The sequence below is a fragment of the Amorphotheca resinae genome, assembly GCF_003019875.1.
Source record: "Amorphotheca resinae ATCC 22711 unplaced genomic scaffold M430scaffold_2, whole genome shotgun sequence".
Taxonomy (NCBI): domain Eukaryota; kingdom Fungi; phylum Ascomycota; class Leotiomycetes; order Helotiales; family Amorphothecaceae; genus Amorphotheca; species Amorphotheca resinae.
The window spans coordinates 1,403,336-1,423,901 of NW_020194472.1; the positions used below are offsets into that span (position 1 = coordinate 1,403,336).

The 20,566-nt window shown below is 50.1% G+C and overlaps 4 protein-coding genes across 4 annotated transcripts; 2 read left to right on the forward strand and 2 right to left on the reverse strand.

The window, feature by feature from the left end:
• Positions 1-2,663: 2,663 nt before the first annotated feature.
• On the forward strand, positions 2,664-7,208 carry M430DRAFT_25263 (hypothetical protein; the record flags this gene model as incomplete). The annotated part of the gene is made up of 1 exon (XM_024865208.1): positions 2,664-7,208. The coding sequence occupies one exon, from the start codon at positions 2,664-2,666 to the stop codon at positions 7,206-7,208; it is 4,545 nt and encodes a 1,514-aa protein (XP_024724067.1).
• A 953-nt stretch (positions 7,209-8,161) lies between these two features.
• On the reverse strand, positions 8,162-10,853 carry M430DRAFT_56216 (hypothetical protein). Its single transcript, XM_024868594.1, has 6 exons — positions 9,945-10,853; positions 9,527-9,858; positions 9,432-9,478; positions 9,018-9,375; positions 8,564-8,965; positions 8,162-8,498 (listed from the first exon to the last, which is right to left on the reverse strand). The coding sequence occupies exons 1-6, from the start codon at positions 10,654-10,656 to the stop codon at positions 8,370-8,372; spliced, it is 1,980 nt and encodes a 659-aa protein (XP_024724068.1). The 5' UTR covers positions 10,657-10,853; the 3' UTR covers positions 8,162-8,369.
• Positions 10,854-13,192: 2,339 nt separating this feature from the next.
• On the reverse strand, positions 13,193-15,799 carry M430DRAFT_202605 (hypothetical protein). Its single transcript, XM_024864260.1, has 4 exons — positions 15,325-15,799; positions 15,177-15,272; positions 14,454-15,124; positions 13,193-14,406 (listed from the first exon to the last, which is right to left on the reverse strand). Exons 1-4 carry the CDS (start codon positions 15,446-15,448, stop codon positions 13,399-13,401), a joined length of 1,899 nt encoding a protein of 632 aa, XP_024724069.1. The 5' UTR covers positions 15,449-15,799; the 3' UTR covers positions 13,193-13,398.
• A 1,858-nt stretch (positions 15,800-17,657) lies between these two features.
• On the forward strand, positions 17,658-20,564 carry M430DRAFT_39553 (hypothetical protein). The gene is made up of 5 exons (XM_024867320.1): positions 17,658-17,894; positions 17,955-18,025; positions 18,074-18,103; positions 18,155-18,179; positions 18,229-20,564. Exons 1-5 carry the CDS (start codon positions 17,769-17,771, stop codon positions 20,143-20,145), a joined length of 2,169 nt encoding a protein of 722 aa, XP_024724070.1. The 5' UTR covers positions 17,658-17,768; the 3' UTR covers positions 20,146-20,564.
• Positions 20,565-20,566: the final 2 nt, after the last annotated feature.

The following is a 20,566-nucleotide window of genomic DNA, read 5'->3' on the forward strand; positions in this document are numbered from 1 at the left end:
TGTAATTCCTGGGAAAGCAGAACCTCCTGGTATGGACGATGAGATATTTGCACACCACTTAATTCTGCTATCAATCAATACTGGGGCTGCAGATGTTGTACGTGCACCCCTGGCATCTGGAAAAGTTGACGATTTCTGATAAGATAGGTCTTTGACAGGGTTGGGAAGTATCGACATCCCGAAGAAGGTTCGCTACGCACAGGGGTCCCGCTCTGGAGTCTGGGTCATCATGAAGGGGGAGCAGCTAATAATGCATATATATCGACTGTCGACCTGAAACATGTCATCCATGGTTGTCTCTTTTCAGGAATTCGAATGCTGGTACTTGGAAGTTGGAACTTGGGCGAGGCCGTCTGGTTTGTCCCTCATACCCTTTCTTGATGTTCGATCCACTCCGTCTTGCTTTCTGACCTTGGAAGTATGTCCAGAGGGTTCCAAATACCATCTTGTTGTCAACTTGTCCGTATTGTATCCATCAAAGCATACCCCAAGCGTCCTGACGCAGATCTAGTGGGCCTAGTGTCCGAAGCATGGGGAAGCATGGGGAAGCTTAAATCCTACCGCCAATAAGACCCTGGTAATCTACGCCAACCGAGTCTGCTATACCAGAAGAGACCATGTGGCGTCGCGCTTGTATCTGCCATAGCCGTTCCGAAGATGGCTGTTCCAACAAGCGTGAAGATTCTGAGCAAATCTGGTGGGGAGTTGTTCCTTTTTGGCTGGCGAGCCATGTAAATAGGCCAGGTTTTAGAGTGCGACTACAAGGGGAGCTCAAGAGACCTGGTCAACATTTTCCTCTCCACTCCTTTAGATGTCTGGTTGTCCTTCGTGCCAAATCCGGGTCTTCATGCACAGAAGAATTGCTGCGGCCAGTTCGATCATTATATCATTATCAATGAAGTTTCATCTCCAACAGCTATCTATTGCAGGTCTCGACGTACCGTATATGAGCACCGCTGCAGCCTCCCCAAGTCGGTTCCTTTCAGTTCTTTTAGATGAGCACAAGCAAGCCTGGCAAGATCATCGATGGTATTTCGGACTTTCCCTATCGAGCAGGATGAGTCCATGATTTCATTTGACAGCGTACCTTTATACCCGTAAGTATGGGAGCAGGTATTCTAGCTCCACAACATTCCACACCAGTTGTTAAGCATAGAATGGACCAGAATCGTAAACACACATACCCGCCTCTTATCTCTGACTCGCCACAGAAAACGCATATGCCTGGTCTCAGCAGGACATCATGCATTGCCATAGAAGTGGATGGAATACTCTTCTACCTCCACTCGATCATTCTCTCCGACTGCTTCTTCACGCGTCCTTCAATATGCCTTGCGTTAGAATAAAATCATTACTTGGTAGTAGATTTTCTTTCGACCAACCCGAGAATCCCACCAAACAAACTCAACCAAATAAAAGTCAAAGACGTAGAAACCATAAGCCTAGCTGCCCATATTTACAGGGACCCCAGACGCGTGCTCGACCCACATCTACTGGCTCTGGTACTTCAGGGACTTGTGGTCCAGTGATGAAGATTCCAATCCAGAGGACAGCACCCTGAGTTAAGGAGAAGGTTCACCTAAAGCAAATTTCGATACGCAGACACAGAGGAGAAAAAAAGTCATCGCATGTACACTAGACTCGAAAGGAGTTGCCGCTGGCCAGTCTCTGTAGAGCAGGGTTCGCGTCGAGGTAAGAGATCAACAGTGCTGTGGGTGCCCATTCAGCGTTGAAGGAAAATAGTCGTAGGAGTTCAATGATTATAAGCCGTACGCTTGAGGACTTGAGGTGATTCTGTAACACATGGGACCAACTAGGTACAAAAATGAATGGCGCGACGGCCTCCTCGGACCTAAGTACAGCACCAGGTTGACGATCGCATCGTTAGAGACAGGCTTAATTGCATCTGGACACTAGGCAAGGCGATATAACAGAAGAGTTGCATTCGTTAGTCGGCTGAATTGATGTGCAATCATTGAGATAATGATGTGTGTTGATACCGGTGGTAGTTTTCTTCGACCGCGTCAACGCGAGCCGTCGCGCTACTCCAATCAGGGTCCAGGGTCTAATGGCAGGGTTCGGCTCCCTTCAAGATATGCCTTTAGCTCAGAAGCAAAATGTCTCGGAGTATATCATGGGAAATGGCCTCGAACTTTCGATTTTTTTTCGAATGGGTTTTCGTACATTTCGCGGGGTTTTTGTGTTGAAGGGGATCTCAAAATATCCTGGGCCTGCCAATCAATAGTGTGGCTTGACGTCGCTGGAAGATCGGCGTCGGACGCGACAGATTCGGAATCGCAGCCATAGGACGTCCGGACTCAATATATCTCCACCATCCGCTGTACATGACACTCGACTGTCTGCCATCCTCGACCGTTCTTTCTCTTCCTCATCGTTGCGCATTTCCTACTTCTAAGTTGTCCAAGTCTTCCTTTTCGCTTTATTTTTCGGACATCGCTCTTTCGTCCAGTTTCCGCGCTTCAAACATCCAAAGCCAGCCACGCTACAATCGCACAATCCCAAACCCTCTAGACGGCCATGAAAGAGACGTCAAACAACTCCATCCTCACGTTCACATATTCCCTTCTTCCGACGAAGCTTTCTCTCAAGCATCTCTCAAAAAATTGCAATACTAACCAACAGCCTCACTGCTCAATTCAACGATGGATCCCTCCAGCCTCCCCAATCTCATCCCACGAACGCACATACGATCGGCCTCCCGGTCTCCAACCAGATCCCCCGCCCGCCCGCGCCTAACAGACGATATCCTGTCCGATCTCTCTCCCGCAACAACTCTCGAAGCGTTTACCAGTCCGTCCGGCAAGCTGAAAGCCAGTATCGAGGCCGCGACACCCAGCGAGCGCGCTTTCGGCATCAGAGCTACATTGGCAAGCAAAAAGATACAAGAATGGGTTGAGGAAGTTTCCGCTTGGCCATGGCCGAAGAGCGGGGGGAGTGAGGGCTTCGAGATGCCAGATGCAAAGAGACGGAGGATATCTCCAGGACCGCACGACGCTCCGGGCGGCGGAGACACCGATATAGGAAGCGAATATATGGGAAGCCTCCTCGCAAAGGACGTATATGCGTACGAGATGCGAATAGAGGAGATACATGAAGATATGGACGATCTACACGTCGAAGAGATTAAATCCACCGTCTTGAACACCCATTTCTCCCCGAGATCGCGCCCTTCTTCTTCCGCATCCCATAGCTCCAATTCTTCGCTCACGCCGAGTCTGCTCTCTAGCTATACAAGAATGGACGACTTTACTGCTGTAGTCACTGCGACGGTGTTGCAGGCGCTGCCGAATCTATCCAGGCTGATACGACTAATGGATGTTTGGAGCATACGACTCTTGGTACTGAGGAAAGTGCCGCCACTGTTGGACCTTTTGGATGATGCTGAAATAGCGTTGAAGTCTGCGTGGGAGGCTATCGAAATCCCTACTCAAATGCACATACAAGAGAACAATAACAGTACCGAAGTGGAAAAGATCCTAGAGAGGAGGACATTCGATGTTATGCGGAACGACTTGCAGGACAAGGTCACGACCCTAGGGAAAGATCTGGATTACATGTTGGACACGCTAGAGGGGAGGGCTGATACACTGCCAGAGCACTGGCTGGACAGGATGGAAGTGCTGGAAAGAGAGTATGGAGAGTGGGTTGTGAGTGGGGAAAAGATCATCCGGGAAGCAGAGTGGAATAGGATGGCAAAAGCACAGAAAGCGGAGGAAGAAAGGCGGAAGGCGGAGGAAGAAGCTAGGCAGGCTGAGGAGGCAAGGCGGAGGGCGGAGGAAGAAAGGCGGAAGGAGGAGGAAGAAGCCAGGCAGGCTGAGGAGGCAAGGCTGAAGGCTGAGGAAGAAGCCAGACAGGCCGAAGAAGCAAGGTTGAAGGCGGAGGAAGAAGCCAGACAGGCTGAAGAAGCCAGACAGGCTGAAGAAGCCAGACAGGCTGAAGAAGCCAGACAGGCTGAAGAAGCCAGACAGGCTGAAGAAGCCAGACAGGCTGAAGAAGCAAGATTGAAGGCGGAGGAACAAGCCAGGAAGGCTGAAGAAGCCAGACAGGATGAAGAAGCCAGGCAGGCCGAAGAAGCCAGACAGGCAGCAGAGAGAGCGATAAGAGAAGAGGAAGACCAGTCGAGGTTAAAGGAGGAGGCAAGGCTACAGCATGAGCAGGCTGAACTAGAAGCAGAACGGGCACGAAAAGCGGAAGAGGAAAGATCGAGGCTGGAAGATATGGCGAGGTCAGAAGCTAAGATCCAGAAGGAAAAGGAGGATGCTTTAAGATTAGAACAGGAGAAAGCAACTGAATCCGCGCGGCTACAAGCTGAGGAGGCCCAAAAACAGGAGGAAGCCTCACATTTACAGAAAGCGGATGCTGCTGAAGCTGCTGACCTTGCGAGAGAATCAGAAGAGGTACGGATCCAGAGAGAGAACACCAAGTTGGAACAAGAAGCTACTCGGCCAGAGACGGGAAAAGATCAGCAGCGAGTGGATGAGCTACAGTCGAGAGATGAGGCCGAGAGAGCTGCTGAACCTGCTAGACAAGCTGTTGCCGAGGAGGCCGAATATACAAAGCTCATCGGACGTCCAGAGGCTTCTCGTCAAATCGCCGACTTCTCGGAGCCTCATGAAGATCAACCTGCAATCCTCAACACTCTTTCTGCTCTTTCTGTGGGAGCGGTTGCTAGTTTAGCAAATGTTGGAATCGATGCTGAGAAGGTCGAGACTCCCTACAGCCTTGAAACAGCAAAACCTGATACTGCATTGCTTCCAACTTCGAGATACCATCCTTTTGATGGAAACGGCTATGTGAGAAGCGAAGACTCTGATTCGCCAATCACTCCAAAGACGCCTGTTGAAACCAATCGACTTGAAAACGACGATATATTTGGACCAGGAGGTTTATACAACGACACAAAGCCCCCTAAGTACGCAGAACTACTGGCCCCAATTGCACAACATCGACGGTCTCCTCGTACACCCGCCGCACCCCTAGACTTAAATGAGACGGTGGCTCCTGTAACTCTACCTGTTCTACCTTCAGGCAATCAATCTGTCAAAGATGGAAGCTCGCCGCAAAGTCTCTCTCCGAAGATCCCTTTTGCTGATACGGTTGCCAATACGCTTGGGCATACTTCATTCCCAGATGGACCCAGCGAGCAGCATCAAGTGTCTCCAATATTGCAGCCAATTTCTCCGTACCCATTGACTCCTATATTAACTTTAAAAGCCCCCGAGAGCATTGCTTCAGCCTCGTCTAGCCCTGTCTCTGTCATTATCAACGATGGGGCCCGAGAGTACCCTGCGATGCCTCAACACGGGCATGCCGATGAAGAATGGAGCGCCACCGACTCCCCAGTGAGCAAACAGTCTGCCCAAAGTCCAGAGACCTTTGACCATGACGGCCACCGTCAACTTTCTGCCGATGGCATCTCACCCAACACCCAAACCTCAAGTCCTCCGACTTTATCCGGCTATGCACCCTCAGATCCGACGCCTGAGATTCTAGAAGCTGAACCCACTGAATATTTCCGCCCGATATTATCTCATAACACAGGTGAACTCTCCATTGACGATCGTGGCGAGCTCACAGTACCAAAATCGCTGCAGAGGCCGGCTGGCGGTGATGATTTCCTCGATTTAGAGACAGAATCGTCACCATCTGGCCCGATATTGGTACCAGAGCCCGCTCTTCCAGCTGGCCGATGGCCTCTAATGGAGCAGTCAAAGGCTGAAGAACTCGAGAATCATCTTCCAGATTCACAGTCCCGTGCGACAGCGGCCAAGACATCTGTGATTCGCAACAATAGCCCGATCAAACGCATTGGCCTATCTCATCGAGGCAGCTACTCATCCAACGCACCGACAACCATTAACACTCATCAGGCAAACTGCGTGACCGTCTACTCGACTCCTTACGCAGCATCTTCTCCTATTCCTTCATCCCCAATGTCCGTTACCGATAGCTCGGAACGTTATGATTCTCCAACCGCCGGGCGAGTTGGACACCGTCAAAGTGCATACGATTACACACCGCCAGGTTCACCGCCCCGAATACCCCCAGCCAGAGGACGCTCCCTGGCACCTTTCGATTCCCCAAACACAGAACCATCAACGCCCTCCGATCTGCCTGTATTCCCAAACATCGAACTCTCCTCTGACCTATCACCACCTAGCCCTAAGAAGCAGTCTACAGACGATCAACTACAAGCCCAAATATCGTCCCTTCTTGAATCGATTCCAGCACGCTTCCGCCTTACTTCTGAGCCACCCGAAGAACCTAACCGCTTCCCGCCCAATCATAGCCTCCGCCCGGCCAAACCCCGCTCCTCACTTCCCGCATCCTCAGTCCGCTCTCAGTCCTCCCTAAGCTTGCGTTCCCGCGCCTCTACACCAAGCTTTACTCTAGCCCCGGCCTATGGCAAGAGGGCGAGCAGGCCAAGACCACAGCCCAACAATCCAGAAATCAAGCTCTACCACCTCTCGCGTTCGTCGGGTGAAGCACCCATAAAGTTGTTTGTCCGCCTGGTTGGTGAGAACGGGGAGCGTGTTATGGTCCGGGTTGGAGGCGGGTGGGCAGATCTGGGCGAGTACTTGAAAGAGTATGCTAGTCATCACGGACGCAGGGGTGCAGGATCGGAAGATAAGGTTGAGATCCAGGATATAGGATCGAGGAATGTGTCAGGCGCAAGTATGATCTCGTCTTCTACTGTGCGTGGAAATGCGCGCGCAAGCCCAGCATCTAGGCCTTCTTCAGTCCTCGAACGCGAACGTCCTATGTCTAGCCTTTATGTGCGCAAAACGCGCAAGAGCGATGCTGATTCGACCGCCGCTTCTATCGTCAACCTCCGCTCACCTGCCACCCCGGCCGTCTTCCCCCAGACAGCCGGCAAGCAGGAAGGCAGGTATAAAACCCCTCCATCCGGAACCTCATCATCGGAAGAGAGAACCCCTTCCATATCAGGCGAGCCCGAGGAACACGAAGGCGGTCTCGGCCTGGCGGGGCCGAATGGGAAGAACGTCAGGATCAGCGAGAGGGACGCGGAGTGGGTGGAGAACGTGAAAGAGAAAGTCCGGCTAGCGTCAGCGGAAAAGGAGCGCAAGCAAAGAGACCGGGAGGAGATGGAGAGCAGGCGGGAGCGGGCCGGGTTTCGGGATCTGGATCGTGTGGGTGGCACGAAACGGTTATTTAAGAAGGGTTAACGATTGGGATTGATTTGTACGGGCTGGGATGGTAAATGGAGTTTTCGTCTTTTTCCCTTTTGTACTAAGCATTGCAGGCGTATTGTAATTATACCCTTTCATAATAGAGATAAGATCACATTTACAATCATGGAGAGAGCCTGTACAGGTCGGGAATCTCGAAATCTTGTGCATTCTATCCCATGTCCAGTCTCCGATACCCGTAGAAGATAGGAAAAAGTACAGACCATTTTATATATACCTACCTTTACCATCCATCCATGCATCTTCTAGTCCAATATTCACAGCAAGAGTCGTACGCCCCCCCAACCCCAAACTCCATCTCGCGCACAGACCACCCCCACCTCACCCGGAAAATCCCAACTTCCGCCCCCTTCCCCCTCCCTCCTTCAAAAGAAAAAAAAAATTTCACACCCACTCCCCCTCTCCAAACCCCCTCAAAAAATCCCCAAAAAGTAAAAATTAAATCTCTCCACACAGAAAGGAGGAGAGACAACAGAACATATGACCTACGCAGGGATCGAACCTGCAATCTCTTGATTCGTAGTCAAGCGCCTTGCCATTGGGCCAGCAGGCCATTTTCTTTGTGTGTTGTTGAACGGTAATTTTGTATTTCGCTATTTTAGTTAGCGATGTGGTGCGGGTGGGGGGTGGCTAAACGCTATTTTGAGGGGGGGGGGGGATTATCTGTGCTACGAGAGTCTATTGTGGATGCTGCAATGTATGATCAATCAAGATTTACGCGATTTCGTTAGCCGCTCTTTTTTTCTTATCCTTTTTCTAGAAAGAAATTCAGAGAGGAATTGGGAATTTTGAAGGGGGGGTACGATACTGTATTCCACTACCCACCCCCCCTTTAGATAAGCGAAGCTATGTCCCTTCCCTCCATACAAGAGTTGATTTTCAGCTCGGGAGATCTATAAGGATAGATTTTCATCACCAGAAATAGAGCTCGCTGTTTCATAATATTCATAATAGACGTTGTATTAATCGTACATACAGTAAGTATTTCGTGAGAAAGAAAAAGAATTGTCCCCAAAGCGTGTAGAATACGAGCTCCTGACGTATCTAGAATCTTCATGATTACGATGTAGAGGTATAAGAAGATGTTGCCATCCATGACATGCAAGATGTAGCGCTCGGGTGTTCAACTTGAGCCCATCAAGGCAAAGCCATGAACACATCCAGAAGCTTGGAGAAGATGGGGGTGCCGAGTCCTGTGACTGGATCCCAGCCCTTGACGGCGCTGAAACCGTCGGTCCCACAGCCTGGGTTATCACCTGTGGTGATCTGTGGTTTATTAGTTCTGAGTCTTGGCTTCGAAGAAAAAGATGAGGGGGAAAACGGAGACTTACATCCTTAAAGGCATCCGGGTTCTGGTACAGAACAGGGTTCACGAATCCAACGGTGCTCTTGCCAGCCGCTAGACGCTTTTCGTTGATGAGGGTGATGATGCTGGCAAAGATAGGGGCAGAGGCACTGGTGCCGCCGACGAAAGAGGGCGCGCCCTGGACGTAGAGGAGGATGTTCTGGCCGACTGCAGCGACGTCTGGATAACCACGACCGGAGGAGTTGTAGTAGGGAGTTCCATAGGCGGTAGTGTTCGTGTACGGGGGAGGGGTGTTCTCAAAGTACGAGCGCAGGGTGGATTCCTGATACGAGGGGGCGGGCCAGTAGTTGCTGAAGCCGCCGCCAGACCAGTATCCTTCTTCTGGCACTGAGACGGCGGTCTCGACCAGTTCCGTTGTGGAGTTGAGCTGCGCAGTCTTAGTTTTAGGTTCTTCATCCAAAAACTTGGGAAGGGATTACCATAGTTGCTCCGACAGATGTCAAGTAAGGACACGCGGCAGGGAAACTGGGGGAGAAAGCACCAGGGTTGTTCTCAATGGTGGTATAGTTGGTGACGTTGCTGGGCACTATGCACTCGCCACGGTTGCTGACACCACTGTCACCCGAAGCATAGATGACAGAGACACCTTGTAGACCAAGCTTCATGTACTCTTGACATTGCCTGTTCTCATAAAAGTAAGAGAAGGCATTCTCCCCGAGTCCGTAAGAAACAGAGATGACATTGGTAGGCTTGTAAGCTCCGCACATCTCTGACTGTCCCCATGTCCCGTTCGGTAACCAAGACTCATTGGCGGGGTTTGGTGCTGTGTCAGGATAACTAGAAGGAAACAAATCAGTTACAATGCTTAAGATGTAAGCCAAAGGTTGACATACTGAGGATCTAAAGTAGGATCATCGCCACCTTCATATGTGCAATACGACTGGATATTGTCAGCAAGAGGATATAGTTACTGGGGAAGGTAAATTACGGCGTCGAGTGCGTCAAGGAAGGTATTTCCAAAGCCCTGAGACAGCTCCACCTCTTTATAGTCATCGACCTGATACAATGTGGCCGCTTGAGGGTGGATCAATGGGAAGATGATTGACATGTCAAGGAGCGATTCAACTCCGATTAAGTCATCCATGGGAGCATAGCCACCATCGATCCCGTTCAGCGTCGGATGAGTCCCGTTTGGGACGTAAGGCGCGAGAGCAGCAAAGGTGAGGTCGAGATCTTCTTGGTCATAGTAGTCACCATCCTCAAAAATGCCAATCTCATTACCAGTCTGGTTGGTAGTGCCCATGGGAATGCCGTACAGTTCTGTTCTCGTCAGCAATGACCTTAGGGCGTGTCTGGAATGGACTTCAATCATGCAGAAGTTCAGAACCAGGGTTGAATATACGTACGTCTGATGCAGTCTGGTGTGACTGCCAGATAACAGGGTACTTCCGAACCGGAGTTTCCAGAAACACTCATTTGTCTCCCCCCAGTCTCAGCTGGAGTCACATGAGGGTCTAATCTGGCACGGGAGAGACTGGCGAGTTTAGAACGCTTCTTCATCTTCTCTCCGCCCTTGAGTTTGGCAAAAGTTACCGTTGGGGTGATAAGGTCGATATGCTTCTGGATGTGACGGGGAACGTGATATTCATTGCAGCCGATATGCTGTTCCATCGTGTCCGAATGCTCGTAGATGTGATATTCCGTAAACAACAGAGATTCCAATTCCTCGACGGTAGCATCGAATTTGAGCCAACCTCGACCAGGCGAGACCGAGTGCCTATCTGACTCGATGCCGGAATTGTGAAGCCATTCACGTACCGCATCAATCGACTCGCTCGACGGTCTGAACAGATCCCCAACTTCCTGGGCGCTCAGATACTGTCCATACTTCTCCGAATTGGGGTCAGAGATCTCCATGAGACGCTCATGGCCAACGTCTAGATTGTTCTGGGCCATGCCGATTCGCACCGGCAAACTGGTCTCTGGCGGTGCTCTCGTTCTCTTGAGCCATTGAGGTGAAGGGGTCCGTTTCTCGTGACGAACACGTACATGGGGAGCTGGACTGGCAATGGAAAGACCAATGCTGAGCGCAAGGGCGGCGAGACTCAGAAGATGCATGGCGACCAGAGTACGGAGGTAGCACGCTGGGTTGAGGTCCTGAATTGAGAAAGAAGAGAAGAGTCCAATGCCAAACAATTTATATCGATCTCGAATTCTCACATCTGATTCACTATTCTAGGAGAGCCTATCAAGACGAGCAGTGTCGTGTGCCGGGCCTGTAGCGAACATGCCTCCCCTCCCCAGTACGTACCGTTCCTGTGGGGATCGGCAGTTGCGATGCTTCTGCTTGGTCGGCGCCTGCTTAAAAATGGGATTTGGTCCTGAGATTCACATCTTTCCACCTCCATGCAGAAGGTGCTATGCTTCCGGCTTCGTATTCAGGCACTCGCGCTCCAACTCCCAGTCTGCGCGGCAGTAAAAGGCTTGGCAGCTTTTAAAAGTCTGTAAGACGGGCCAAGTGGGGAGAACGTGGGGTATAGCATGTTGTACGTATACTCCGTATAAGCATATCAACCAGAGGCAGTGCCTGAAAGAATCTGACATGTCAGGGACTCAGGGGTCTACGGAGTATGCAGGGTATTTTTCTGGAAAGGCGGCTATAGTGCTGGCCTGAGACATATACAGTACGTACCTGGTATATATGCTACCTACAAAGCATTTAGACTTTTGTTTCTGGCTTGGGCATGGACATCCAACAGCAGCCTCTCAATGGAGAAAGTGGTAGAAGAGACTCCAGACTAGGATGCTCTTGCCAAGATCTCCTCTGCACTCATCCCAGCAAACAATTGCGATAGGAGCCATGATACTGCATAGGGAGTGGCCGGTTCCTCGTATCGATCGTTGGACAGGAGTTGCGGGTACGGATTTGCATGATGTCTTAAAGACAAAAGATGGGCCAAACCCCTCGAATTAGCCCGTCCGGCCAATCAAGCTCGTGTCTCTCTCTCGATCGACAAGCTTAGCTTCAAGATCACCAGTCAGTGAAAATCCCGAAACACCGTCCGGCTTGTCTCGCAGAACGCTCGTATATCCCGCAGAGCTGGCTCAAGAAGCATGTGATATGGGATCTCACTGGGGTCCTTCCACAGACTGCTCGGGTTACCAACAAACCTTTGGCATTGTCGTCGAGTCGTTGACCGGCTACTCCGTACGGTCAGCCTTCTGTTCGGTAAGGTGCAGGGTTTGCGGCGATAAGGACAGGCGACAAGGTTGACAACAACAACACAATGGCGGACAGGGGAAAGCTGCAACTCGCAAGGGGCATGATTCCTGAATCCTGCTCACTCTCTGATGATGGACTGGGACGAATCGCATACTCTGTCAGGCATGGACGCCACGTATATCATCGATCTTATCATCCTCGCTCGTCTGTGCCGCCCGTATATGTATTAATAGATACCTTTCGGCATCGTGCAGGAGGGCGGCTACCGGTCGGCAGTCCCTAAATACTCCGTATACGGAGTGAAACATCCGCATAATCGTCTGCCACTGCATCTTTAAAATGCGTCATATATTTGTAGTTACATATAATTATCATAATGTTACAGTACTATTATGTGTATTCGGCCTCCCATACCGCCAATCCTTCGCCCGTCAATGCTGTATTAAGCGAACCCCTTTTCCATCCCCAATCCCCCCTTTCGCTTCTGCCTTGAATCCTCCATGCAAACTCCCTGTCGCTACCATCCTGTATACCAACACGTAAGTCCTTGACAGCGTATCCTGAGCTGCTTGTATTACATCATATCTTGTACGTGATAGAGGTGGATTCGTAGGTATAGGTAGATGACACGTCACACGTGATCTCCACACCGCAGCAGTGCAGCTCCTCTTTCACGTATTACCTGGGTAAAAACGCGCGTCTGAGATTGGGAGTTAAGCTGTGAGTTCTATCTGACATTTGATTCTACAGTTTGGGACCGGACCGTCCACGTCTTTCTAGGGAACGTCTGGAGGCTTGTCTGGAAGTTCGATGAAATTAATGACATCGCTGAGATTGTAATTGCATCAAATCAATGCTGAAAAGATAATGTGGTAGAAGCTTACTGCTTTTCCTACACAATTAAACTCAACTAGTTAAGTTCGAAATCTCAAGCCCGATACAGTGCAGCAGCTGAAACTCAAAAGCTGGGCGTTTCGATTAAACAATATGTACTCAGAAAGTATATTATAATATGATATCCCCAATCAACGCCGGTGCAAATTACCACACCCGTCATATCTCATACATGCATACCCTTCGTACAACTTCGTTACTTCTTATCGTTGAGCTCATCCAACTGCTCCGAGAAATTGCTTGTCCGCCCCGCACTAGGTGTCTGGCTCGTTGGCTCCTTTGTGGTCTTCACACCAGGAGCTTCACCACTGGACTGATCGACCACGTCTGAAGGTATCAACGGACTCACAGTCCCCGGCTTCTTTTCTTCTCCGGTGGTAGCTGGAGGAGACGGGAGCGTCGGCCCTCCTTCTGCGGGTGGAGCATAGTTCCCATCCGTGCTAAGGCTTGTCTCACTTATGCCTCGAAGGTGTCCATGATCGGTGTCTGATGCACTAGAGACTCCGCTCGTGACCTGGGCATTGTCGGGTGCGTTCGTAGGTGAGCCGGCGGGAATAGCGGCGAGTTCTGGTAGTGGAGAGGAATTCCCTGTTGTTCGGGATACCGTACTGATGCGGGAGCCTTGCGAGGCATGAGATGTTACCGAGGGAGAAGCGGCAACTCCACGATTTGAGGACTGGTTCAAAGGGACGAAGCCCGTGTCGTGGAGCTCGACGGGTATGGATGTATCTGTTTTTTTTTCGTTAGGTTTGAACTTGTTTGTCAGGGGGGAACGTACCCATCATCTCGTGTACTTGTGCCCCTCCCGCTTCGGGAAGTACGTAAGGCATTCCGTACTCGTCAACTGTTACGGGTGTCTCGTCTGTGGTCATAGTAGGAGCTTTGGCGTCAGCTGGTGTGCTGCGGAGCCAGCTGGTTACCCAGAATCGATTGTCCACTGTGGCGGCTTCGCTCCCTGTGGTGGTGCGGTTCATTCTGAGGAGTCTTCTCCGACGCCAGAGCAGGATCGCAAGGATGACGAGAGTTATGAAGAATAGTCCCAGAATAACGGCAAGCACAGGTGCCAAATAGGAAGGCGTGCCGGACTTGTTGTGGACTGGAGGTGGGAGTACGGTTGGACGGCCGCTGGAGGTTGGAGTCGCAGCTGCATACGGATACCAGTTTGTGATCTTGGAAGAGTTATACGCAGAACCCAATAATGCTGTCATGTTAGGGCTGGCAAACCCCGTAGGTGAAGGGGCTGATAGCGTGGCCCCGCCCGTCCCATTTCCACCGATCTTTGAGACGACTAAATCTGGTACCTGATAGTTACTCGACACCTTTGGATCGTAGGAATCCAACCATTCGCCACTGCTGAGGTTGAAGACCTGGATTATTCCTCCTTCAACACAATTTAAACTGAGTCCCGCTTGGGAAGTATATCCACCTATGACAAACATCTGGTCCGGATAAGGCTTCACACATCTATGCCCAGCCCGTGCGTGGGCTGCTGTTCCAGTGCTAAGCTTCACCCAGATGAAGGATGGGATGGACAAGACCCAAACATCATCATTAAAATCGCCTTGCGGATGAATTCCATCAAAACCGCCATACCAGTAGATATTGTGGCTGGAGCTATCTTCCGCCGAAGCCACTACCGTGCATCCTTGTGCTAGAGCACCTGGGGCACCTGTTGTTTCCTGCTCATACCAAACCTGATTGGCAATATCATAAACGGAGACGGTTGACATGAAGAGAGGACTCTGTCGTGTCTATAACCTTGTTAGTAAACAATAAGAATGGGGAGGGAAGAACCAACACTAGCAGCATCATCTGTGGCATTATTCGTCTGGTTGATCGTGGCATACGAAGGGTTAATCACCCCACCAATCCCTACCAGGATTCCCTTCTCTGAAACAGGCAACCACACTAGCTCGGCACTGGCACGGCCAGGAACTGTAGTTGGAAGTGTGTGGTTGGTCCACTTCTCCTGCTGCTGAATAGTCATATCCAACTCAATCAGCGTTGGTGACAGGTAATCTGCATTCAAAGACTCATTCGCAGGATACTGATAGATTTCTCCCCCAGTCTCGGACTTCAAACCACCAAAGTAGAACCCAAGGTTTTCTGAAGGGACACTGACGCCTGCACCATACGTAACATATCGTGTCATCCCACTTGGTAATGAATCCAGAATAAAGCCCGGCTCGAATCGCTTTGGCGGCCCTGATGCATACACCTCATAAGCTGCAACTGAGTCAGATGGAGGAGGCTGAAAAGCATCAGTCATTGCTAACAACCCTCCGTATGTGAACCATTCATAATCATTGGCAAACATCGTTCCGTCGTAATAATTCGGTCCAATGTTATTAGCTGCCCCGCCATTTGCAGCTTTTGATATATTGGTAAATAGAGAGGTTTGATTGAAGTCCTGTGAGGTTTGAAAAGGGAGGCTGAAGTTGAGGAGATAGACGAGGCCAAGCGGATTCCCTTCGCAGAGTGAGCTTTCATATTCAAATTGAGAATTCTGCTTTCCCCGTACCGTCTGAAACTGGGGTACCATAAGTACCATCCGCTAAACCAGGCTCCCACCATAAATAACCTCCATCGATGTAAACTGTATCCCGAACAACGCCAGCTGTTCTCGTCAGTATCATTGAGGCCTTCATCTCATTACCAGGTAAGCATACCACGAGGTGTTACCCATTGGCACATAGTTGTGTTGACCTGGTCCGCTTGCCATCCCACCGATTGTGCGGCGCAAACTTGCGCAATGAGCGTCGTAGCCAGCACCGAGACTCGTAACCTGATCATGATGAATTACATATGAAATCAGATGAAATCAGACGAGCGATCGCGACAGCCTTTGGAGTTCAATTCAATTTTCAGAAGTCCCGATTCATTATGAATAGAGGATGCACGATACTCTCTTGTTACCTATGAGTATTCGTTAAGAAAGCTCAGTAGAGTTGTGGTCCGTCAGCTCGATCATACAAGCATTCTGCATCCCTTGCCTGTTGGATGTAGGGCCGAAAGGCTGACTGGGGAGCAAGAGGTATTGGTTCTAACTGCTGACGGGACGAAGAAGCGGGTGCCATAGCAGAGCGACCCTCGTCGGGACCGAACCTAGAGGTGTGCCCAACCAAACTCTGACCTAACGGTGAGCAGACATGGTGGCAGAGGGGTAAGAGATGCCTGCACTTGCAGATGCGCAGGCCAGGGCCTTGAGCAAGGGATTTGACTCAACCGTCAACGAGTCAATCCCGTGGCATCAGCATCCCTGCAAAAGAATCACTTGTACAGAAGTACATAACTGACCCATCACTACTATCTCTGACGTGACAGCACACTTGGATGGTCCTCCTTCGAGCTCTCCCCGCAACCCCACCTTCAATCAACATGAGATCGTCGCGACGTTGCAGCCATTTGGGGCTGGAAGAGGGAGCTCCTATCCCGAATAGCAATCATCCGCATAAGCAGACCTGACAGTGAACGAGTGAAATGAAGATCGAACGTCCTACTTTGACTTCTTTACGAAAGACGGGATTCCCGTGAGGGGTTCTTTGCAGCGGGCTACCTCTGTATGTGCACGGCTGAGCGGCGTAGATCTTGCCATCTTCTCAGGCAGGCCGGGTGACGGGGGCCAGGGGTTGGTGAACAATAGTAGTGATGGGCACTTATAAAGACCCCAGTGCGGCTCGGGCAGGCGGGTAAGGACTGGGTCGTGGGTATTAGTGTTGGTGTTGAGGAGAGCGGAGAGCAATGGCAGAGAAACATTATTGGATGTTATTGTGTGTCTGCAATGCATTACTAAGATCTTCGTAAGCAGCACTGGCTCTTCGTCCAATAGATAGGGCGGGAGATTGTCGTGACCTTGGCATTCTCTATGATCCTGCGTACTTCCAACCAACGACAGCCCGACAACAGAACAAATTCTGCTCCTCAGGATAGGTAGTTCTCACGCTACATCTCCTCTCTCTTCTTAGTTCTTACCTCTCCGTGCCCCCTACCCGCATGGCTGCTGCAGCCATATCCATGTACGATGCAATACTGTACCCTGGGATTATGCCACACCGTGCGGCCGCACTTGGCCCGACTCCTACTACAGAAGGGCTTGACTACCCGTGTAGTCTCTTCGCTTTTATACGGTGTACGGTTGTATGCAGAGTATCGTACATCGAGTAGTGTACGATATACACGCTCTTCTGCCCTCTTGCTGTCCTAATCAGATAGATATGGCCTCGGTCGAGATGACAAGATGAAGACCTCACGTCAGCAACCATCTTAGATGGCTCGTATGTCCGACAGCTGTAGCCTTACTTTGTCCGTAAGGGCTGCAAACACAACCGTTGTGCGAGATCTTCTCTCGCTGCGTGTTTAGCCTAGGGTTACAGCCTGCATTGCTTCCTGTTGAAGATCGGGTTCTAGGATCGACTAATATGAATATCAGGCACACCTTGATACCTTGAGTCATGATTGGGGACTGGAAGATTCAAACCACAGCCACATCGGCATACAAGTACGATGTAGGATCGGCTGAGGCTGATCGACGGATATGACCTCGGGGATGATTGTCCGATCTAGCTTTTACGCCGTTCCTCGAGGACATCCCGATGATCCTTGTACATCAGACCCTTGTCTGTCTGTTGCTAACTTGCCGCCTGCTATCACGTTGCAGTCCAGCTATGGGAATAAGGGCCCAAAGGTATTTTCTTACCGCTCATGTTCACCCCAAATGTTCTCAGCAATTACTGGGGTCCCTTAGCTGTTTTCCTTTTACGGAGTAGGGACCTATGGGGCTCGGGCCATTTTTTCTGATGCCTATGCTACCTGCGGAAATCTGGTAGTAATTCATGCAGGCCATCTGGGGATGCCACAGTTCTGGAATCAGCTACTTTAAATCTAATTGGTTACCTAGCAGAAAGCAGACTTGTAGGGTTGTCAAAATCCAGTCTGGGCTGACTCGGCCTGATTCTATATCGTATAGGCACACCCCACTCCTCAGCTGTAGTCAGTTGTTATTTCGTTCCAGAAGTACTTTCCAGACTTCTTCTCACGCTCGCTCATAGACCTCAGCAGTTGCTGATTTCGAGATCCTTATTTCGACATATTGGAAGCAAGAAATCAGTTTGCAATGGTTTTGAGATTGGCATTGTGGGCATTGCTGGGAGCTTTTGGGATCGCTCAGGCCCAGAATGACAGCGCAGCTAACTTGCCGGCCATCACCAAAGGCATGGTCCCAGCCGACGGAACAACCTGGGTATGTTCTGTAAAAAACGCCATCGATTTGAAGACTAAGACCTTAATTGCGACCTGATAGTATTGCGAGCCGACCACAGTGGTATCAATATCAATATCAATATCGCTCTCAGTACAGGTTGAAACTTTCTAGTGGGTTTTATCTCTGATAATAATTTTAATCTGCTAATAAACACAAAGCGAAACGGAGACTTGTACCACCACAGTATTGTAAGTTCCTTAATGCTAGAAATTGTGTTGGTGAAACTTACAAAGTTGCAGTGTTCCGACAGACATTTATATCACGGTATGCTCAACCTCATAGGGTATCTACAATAAGTCTAACCGGCAACTAGAAAACAAAAGAGACTACTATAACGAAGGATATATACCTGACTTCGACCAAGGAGCACACTGCGACGGTGACAGACGTGTCGACATCTACTTCGGATATCTATCTACCCACAACCAAGACAGACTCTGTCACAGAAACAGTGCATGCAACGGTAACGGATGTATCGACTGCTACTTCAGATATCTATCTATCCACGACCACGACCACGACGGATTCTCTCACAGAAACTGTTAGCACGACGGTGACGGATGTGACAAATTCTACTGTGGATATCTATGTACCAACGACCAAGACGGATTCTTTTACAGTAACAATTAGCACAACGCTGGATGTATACCATTCCACTACTGAAACAGACACTGTGACAGAACCTGGGCAAACGACCACCGAACCTGGGACAACCTTCACTCAACCCGGAATCACCGTAACTAGTCCCGGTACTACAGTAACTCAGCCTGGGAAAACCGTTACCCAACCAGGGACTACTGTTATCGAGCCTGGAACAACTCAAACTGTCACAGAAAGCGCCCCAACTGTCACTGTTTATGGGATAGTAACTTGTCCCCCACCGTCGAACACCGCTCCGGTAACGCCTCAAGCTACCGGCGCCAATGCGCTCTGGGGTTGCAGTCCGGGATATGTTTGTAACCCTCCAAAACCAGGTAGCTGTAATCTGTTTGCAAATCCCCCAAGCTACGATTATCAGTGTGACGCTGAATACTGCATACCGGCCCCCGCATTTACTGATGTCGCTTGGCCGTCTAACGAGACAGCCTACTATCCACCTACGGATGGATATTTCAACCTGAATCCAGAGGCCTTTGGATTAAGCTATGATATTTTCGTTGAGGAGGTAGTTGTCACCTATGTAACTGAGAGCTATGGTAGCAAAGTCTTGACTACCTATACGACTGGAGATTGGACATCACAAGCATCAATTTCCCACTTTGCTGCTCCATCAGCAGCAGCGAAGAAGCGAAGCCGCCCATTCATTCACAAGCGTGATGGGACCATTGTCCCTGCAATTTGCTATAATGAGTGTAACAACTGTTACATCGAAGCCCTTCGGGTTGGCTTGTCACCCGCGCTCTGTGACCCAAACTCTGCATTTATGTCGGACTACAAGGCATGCAATGATTGCGTGCTAAGCAATGGGAACTCGACTAAGGGATCGCCGAAGGTCTACTTGGACCCCGAGTTTGCTCCTTTTGTCAGCTTCTGTTCAGCTTCACCCGCGCAGTCTGAGGTGACATCGAGCACATCGTCCACTGGAGTCACATCTCCACCACCCGTTACGAGCACCAGCGTTCCTACCACGCGGGGTCCAAGTACAAGCCTGGAATCAGTGGATACGAGTACAACTCCGGTTCCTATCTCAACATCTACGTCTTCATCAAGCCTGAGTTCCACCACTCAAAGCGGAGTAACTAGCTCTCTGTCCACCCAATCTAGTACCGCGCTTGGCACATCGTCCAGCACCACGTCCAGCACCACGTCCAGCACTACATCCAGCACTACATCCAGTGCTGTATCCAGCACTCAATCTAGTAGTGCTGGATCTAGCACTCCGTCAAGTACTGCATCCAGTACTGCATCTAGTACCTCGCCTAGCACCACATCCAGTGCCTCATCCAGCGTCTCAGTCAGTCCCCCATCCAGTGCCCCATCCAGTGCCCCATCCAGCACCTCCCCCAGCACTGCAGCTGTTACTAGTATATCCGGCACTTCGTCTGGCGCCGCACACAGCACACCGATCGGCACGATATCTAGCACAGTACCCAGCACAATAGGAGGGACCCCCAGCTCGACGACAACCGCGCCACCACTACAATTCACCGGTTCCTACGCGACCAATATCCGACCTCCTACATTCCTAGCATTGATACTTGTAGTGTCCTTGCTATCATTCCTGCTTTAACCCAGGAACCCTTTGTACTGCTTTTTCGGCGTTTGGATTGCATTGTCCATCTTCGGCGGACTATTTTAGCAAAAAGAATACCCGGTTTCATATCATGAATTACGACTTGTATCAGGTACCACATTATGATACCCACGATCATTTACGACAATAACGGCATATATACGGAATTATTATGCTTACACTCATTTACGACTCATCGCCACGGCGTCTAGGATTGGATATATTGGCAATGGAAAATCCTACCTAGTTTTTGTTGGCCGAGGGAAGCTTGGGCCCAAGGATTTGAACAACTTTTTAGGATTTCATATTCTACATAGCTCAAATTCTGGGGTACCTGCTTTTAATAATAAAGTAATATTGAGATTTAATCTATGACTTTGGTTCGAATGAGAGAGAGATAATGGCTTTGAGTCGTCCC